This window comes from Polistes canadensis, unplaced genomic scaffold (genome assembly GCF_001313835.1).
Source record: "Polistes canadensis isolate GaletaPanama2010 unplaced genomic scaffold, ASM131383v1 scaffold_222, whole genome shotgun sequence".
NCBI lineage: Eukaryota > Metazoa > Arthropoda > Insecta > Hymenoptera > Vespidae > Polistes > Polistes canadensis.
Window position 1 is genome coordinate 49594 of NW_014569769.1, and position 6342 is coordinate 55935.

The 6342-nt window shown below is 28.9% G+C and overlaps 1 protein-coding gene across 1 annotated transcript in view; it reads right to left on the reverse strand.

Annotated features, from left to right (window-relative positions):
- Positions 1–2395: 2395 nt before the first annotated feature.
- The window catches only part of LOC106790196 (UBA-like domain-containing protein 2), an 11559-nt gene continuing 7612 nt past the window's right edge, over positions 2396–6342 (reverse strand). The window contains exons 3-4 of the mRNA XM_014754936.1: positions 4077–4170; positions 2396–3052 (exon numbers count right to left, since the gene is read on the reverse strand). Of these exons, the coding sequence (XP_014610422.1) occupies positions 2904–3052; positions 4077–4170 (243 nt within the window). The 3' untranslated portion in view covers positions 2396–2903. The remainder of the gene's footprint in view (positions 3053–4076; positions 4171–6342) is intronic.

A 6342-nucleotide genomic window follows, 5' to 3' on the forward strand; every position in this document is an offset into this window, starting at 1 on the left:
AATTAATAATAATAATAATAATAATAATAAAATTAATAATTAATAATAATAATAATAATATTTAATTAACATAATAGCATTTTTGTCGCAGTAGCCTACAAGTTACAAACGCAAGAAAGATATTAAAGTGTGTACCTTATAGAAAAGAAAAAACACTCTCATCATCCATCCTTCTTGATTAATAGCTAATATCTAATAATAATAATAGTAATAATAAGTATTTACATAAACGAATGCAAGGAGAAAAAAGCTGCAGCGAAAGTCGAACAAAACCAACTAATAATATATCTTTCAAACATATTTTAAGAGCTTCATTATAATATACTTTTTTTTTTCAAGTATCTCGTGATTTTTCTTTATGTATCTTTTTTTTTTACACAATCTTAATACAGACTATTCGATGATACACTTATTTATTTTTATATATATATATAGGTGATTTATATATATATATATAAAAGAGGAAAAAGAGAGATCTCACGTTATTAAATTTTTTTCTTCTGTATTGTGTTTTTATGAAAACACATATTAGGTATAGAAATTTATTCGATGTCTTGAATAAATACTAAATTTGTTTTAAAAAGGCATCGAATTAATTTTTACACTTAATACATTCATTAATTCATACATAATGCATACATACATACGTACACACATAAATTCAATTTGTTTAGTTTTCTTGCCTACGGCATTAATTATTAACAACAACAAGGGGAAGCTTTTTTTATTTTTTACTTTTATCATTAATATTTAATGAAATAAAAAATAAAACTATAAACTCATATCGCTATAACTAATGATAATAACAATAATAATAATAATAATAATAATAATAATAATAGTAATAACTTATTAATTTATTTGTTTATTTGCCGTAGGAGAGAAGTAAAAGCTGGGATTTCAATGTTGTAAACGAATTCGAAAATCTGCGAGTAATTAATTAATTAATTAATTAATCATCAATCAAGTAATTAATTAATCGATTGATTGACATCTTTTCACAGAGATTTGTTTAATATCAACCGAACAGAAAAACAAAAGAAAAAAATAATTTTTATTATATCTGCGCTCTAGGTACTGATTAAGAATCGTTACCAGTTGTTCATGAGAAAGGAAGAGATAAAGAGAGAGTGAGAGAGATTGGAATTACTCCATGCATAAGATAGATAGTAACATAATCTCTGTAGTATTCATATCTGACATATTTTTTTGTATTTTTTTTTCTGGTTATTTTATATATTTTTTTTTTTGGTATTTTATTCTTCGTAAATGAAAAAAAGACTAAGCACTTTCATATCGTAGAAGAAGAACAAGTGATCTTACTCAATCGGTATATCAATCATATAACCGAACGATATCTTATCGAAAAATAAGAAATACAATTATAAATAGATACTGCATTTTTCTAAGGAATTAAAAAAAGTGATATTTATAATTTTAGAATCACGTGACGTTAAATTTTGTTGAACAAAGTTCATATTGAAAAATTCAAATTTCCCGGGCTTTTGTTATATGGTGGGGTGACACACTTTGCCAGCAAGTAAACGGCGGGTAATTCGAATTTAACAAACAGCCGTATTTCAAAATCAGGCTTATTCTCAACACACGAGATGAAAAAAGTTTTGCGAGAATTTCTCGTTGCTTGCCCTTTTTCGAATTAATTATTTATTCGTGTTCGCGTCACGTAAAAACGGGGAACCTTTATTTTGTTTCGTATTATTTTTGTTTTATCACAGCCTTCCATGTAATCGTTGGAAAGCTCCCCAGTGACAACGGACAACGAACGCATACGTAATTACAAAAGCCTACTACACAATATTTTGACATATTCTCAATCTAAACAAAATAAAACAGCGAGTGTGTTTTACGGAGTCATTTTGTGATTTTTCTTTTCTTTTAAATCATGGCTTCGAGCTATTATTTCCCACCGCTTTTACATTGATTGTGAGTCATAACGCACTACACAAACTCTCTGTGAATTACGTACTATATTACTCTTGGTAATCGCTAAAAGGATATTTCTGTCTTTCATAGTCGTAGGAATATTATCGTTCCCTCTAAGAAAAAAAGGAAAGAAAAGAAAAGAAAAGAAAAATAAATCAACGAAGAAGGGGTAGAGATAAGTGGGAAGAATAAAAAGTAGGGAGTAAGAAACGATAGCAGCTTTTGTTTTTCTTTTTTCTTGGGACACGACACGCGACACACAACGTTCGACGAGAAAGAGAAAGTATAAAATATAATTATAAGAAAGATGAGTATAACAAATAGGGAAAAAGAAAAAAAAAAAAGAAAACTAATAAAATTCGAACGAGCTTGAGTAATAGAGAAAGAGAGAAGACGACTCTCTCTCTCTCTCTCTCTCTCTCTATCTCAACAAATGACTCTTTGTTTTTGATTGCGCGTTCGATTTTATTCGGTTTCGTTCGAATTCTCTCCTACACATTATATCATTAGAGTCATGAATATTCCGCTAAATGAAAAGTCATGCGCGGAGGGTAATAATTACTATGTTGCTGTTACTATATCATAATTGTTTCAATGTAATGTTACACTAGCCGTAGGAGAGAACCCAAAGTAATACAATATTATTATTTCTTTTTAGTTGATATTTTTGCCTTGCTTTTTTATGAAGAAACACACATCATATCTCGAGGATCAAGCATTTACTACTACCATCTCGTACAATTCCTGTCACCTTTATCATCTTTTTTATCATCATCATCATCATCATCATCATCATCATCATCATCTTTTTCTTCTTTCTTCTGGACATGTTCGTACAAACGCGTGATAAGACGTATCCTCCTCCTCCTCCTCCTCCTCCTCCTTCTTCTTTTTCTATTATCAGCTCACATCTTCTTCTTCTTCTTCTTCTTCCTCTTTTATTATTTCTTCTTCTCTCCTTATCTTTGTAATTCACCGAAACCAAATTGTTGTTGACTCGGTACAACTTGTTGTTGTGTATTACCGGAGATGCTACACCGGACCCCATGGTGCTGCGCCACTGTCGCCGTTGAACTTTGTTGCAACCCGTTTTGGCTCGGAGACATGCCTGAAAGGAAACAGAGAGAAACTATATGAGGGAGGGATTGGAAAGAGTAAGACAGATAGACAGAGAGAAAAAGAGAGAAAGAGAGGGAAAAAGAGAAAGAGAGAGAGAGAGAGAGAGAGAACCAACTACGAGTTTAATGTATGCAACCCCCGTGTATACACGCTCGGCGGGGAATGTTTCGGGCTTGCTGCCAACGTTACGAGAGACTCGAGACTCGATCGTTCCAAAACGTTATATTACACACGTTCCTATGTTCCTTTCTTGTTTGTTCATATATTTGTCTGCGAAGAGAAACGATATTTTATATACATATGTGTATGTATATATATATATATATATATATATATATATATTTCCAAACGATTGATTGTACGTTTCTTTCCTTATCCTTTTTTTTTTTTTTTGGAAGAGAAACAATAGGGAAAGTATGCATTTCTGTTTGTTTTTCTTTTTTTATAGATTATACGAATGACGAGACACAATATCAACTACTATTAATGTAATAAGAAGGTTGAGAAATGGATTACGCGATGGATATTATTTATATCGGTTTTATCGGTTATATTTAAATAATAGCTAGGATAGAATATACATATACACATACATATATATATATGTTAACCAATCAACGATTCTATAATATAACTTGGGGTACACTTAAAGTTTAATATTTTTAATGAATTAAAACATGAACTCTTGAGCAAATTACATTTTCTTTTTTTTTGTTTTTGTTTTTTTTTTAAATTTATTACAAATATCCAAAAGATCTAATATCACAGCGACGATTTTCCAACGTTCGAATAATGGCAGCATAATCGATAATGAAGTATCCCATATATTATTTTACGATGCGAAACTTTGAATCAATTCTTTTTTTTTTCCTTATCTTTAATGCGAATCTATATAAAGAGATGATGTAATAATAATAAATTAATTAATCGTAGATAAAAACACGTTTTGAAACTTTAGTCAATCATTTGCAAAGATCTTCGTTTAAGAATGATTTATTTCTTATTTCATTTACCTGTGGGTGTTTTCTCACCAGCCGACATTTTGGAAAATGCGGCCAACGCTTCCGGGAAATTCGGTGGTGTTGCTGGTGTATTACAAGGTGTGATCTGTAACAAAATAATAATAATAATAAAATATATTTTCTATATAAATAATTTGTAATTAGTAATTCGTGATACACGAGCAAATGTAAATTTATAAAATATGGCGAAGGAAATTTTGTAACGTATAATTTAATTATTATTCTCCAACGTATCATGTGAAAAAAAAAATAAAATCATTCAAATACAACAACTTCGAAGATCTTATAATGTTATCTGTATGTATTAATTTTCAATCATGATTAGATTTCATTTGGAATACGATAACATATTGTTAACCGGCTATTATTAATATAGATATTAGTAATTGAATTGAAATTCTTATTTAAATATTAACACACAATTCAGTATAATTAGTAATATTAAAATCATCTACACAAATAATTACATCAGTTGTGTGTATGCATTTTAGAGTATGGTAGTATGCATACAACAAACACGAGTATATATTCTTTATCGGTCAATAATGTTTTAACAATAAGATAATCTCTTAAAGAAATCTCTCGAAAATAGATAAGAAACGAAACGAAAGGAATAATACAGAAATTGTTGTTTTTTTTTTCTTTTTTTAATCAAATCAAAATGATGGAAAAATTTGTTACGTCAGAATGAAATAATAAAAATTATTTCTGGATGAGTGTATATCGTATGAATGAAAAATAAATAAATATATAAATAAATAAATAAATAGTAGAACTGTGGTGGACACAGTGGGATTTTTAAAAGGAATAAAAACCATAATCGTCGGGGTATTGCTAGTTAAAGGTCGTCGACATATACACACCGGATCCAGAACGTGACGTCAGGAATTAGGTGAACGAACACACAAACACAGACACACACACACACATATGAGTATATTATATAAAGAAATAAAAACAATACAGAAGGTGAATACATACATACATACATGCATACATACGTACGTATGTATCTATTCGTTTTCTAATAAAAAACCTTGTGAACTAGTTAAGCACACAACGTTAAAACGATAAAACTACTTCGGTAGTAAAACAAATGCAGCCTTCTATCGATCGTGTTAATGTGTAACGAGAAAGATACTTTGTATCAGTAGTTCTTAACCATACCACCATTCTATCTCATATTTTTTAATTATTTTAACTAAGACATATTTATATCGAAGTGGATATTAATGGACTCGAGGCTTTTCTACTCAGTGGTTTTCAATCATGTTTACTTTCCATTTATATTCTCTATTTTATTGTCATTCATTTTGTGTTATACTTTTTTAATAAGGCAATTCGTACACGAAGAATTAAAAATAATAACAATTTAATAACAAAATCCATGTGTAGGAATTGAAATGAAAGAAACATTCAGAACGTTGATGTCAAATCAAAAAGATATTGTTCAAAAAAATTATTGAATTATTTATTTAATTATTGAACATTTTTTAAATAATTCATATTAAAATAATATTAAATAGGTTAAATTTTAATTTTTTGAGAAACGTTATTAAAATAAAATAAATCAATAGATTTGTAATTAAGAAATTTGAAAGAACGACAAATTGAATTATTTTTACCTCCCACTGATAAATTTACCGAGTAGTAATTACTGCAAAGTATAATTGACATGTTGTAAAATGTTTCAAATTGATGAGAATTTTGATGTACGCCTGCATTATAATATAATACGTATGTTATAGGTTTTTTAAATGCTCTTATTTCTAATTGCAAATAATTTTAATAAAAAGAAAACGAGACATAGTAGTAATAGTAGTAGTAATAGCAGCACCGTGCCACCACAGATCGTATCGAAATTTTAATTGCTTTCTGTGACTAATGGTAGTATGAATAATGGACAAATTTTTGAATAGAACAAAGTGAGAGGATAGGCGTGCGCGAATGCATCCAATGAAATAGTCATGAATTCACCCGATACACCGGTTTAACATTTTACGCTTGCGCAAGAGAGAATCTATTCAAACATTTTTTTTCTTATGTATTTGTGTGTCTGTGTCCTGTCTCTCTACTGTATTGTACTGTGTGTGTGTATGTGTATATGAAAAGATGCAACGCAGCAAAGAAGAAGAAACATACACGTATTATATACATTAACGTGAAGTTTATAAACTAAAGAATTTCAAATGTTTTAATGAATTTTAATATTATATATATATATATATATATATGTTTTAATGAATTAAATAGAAAA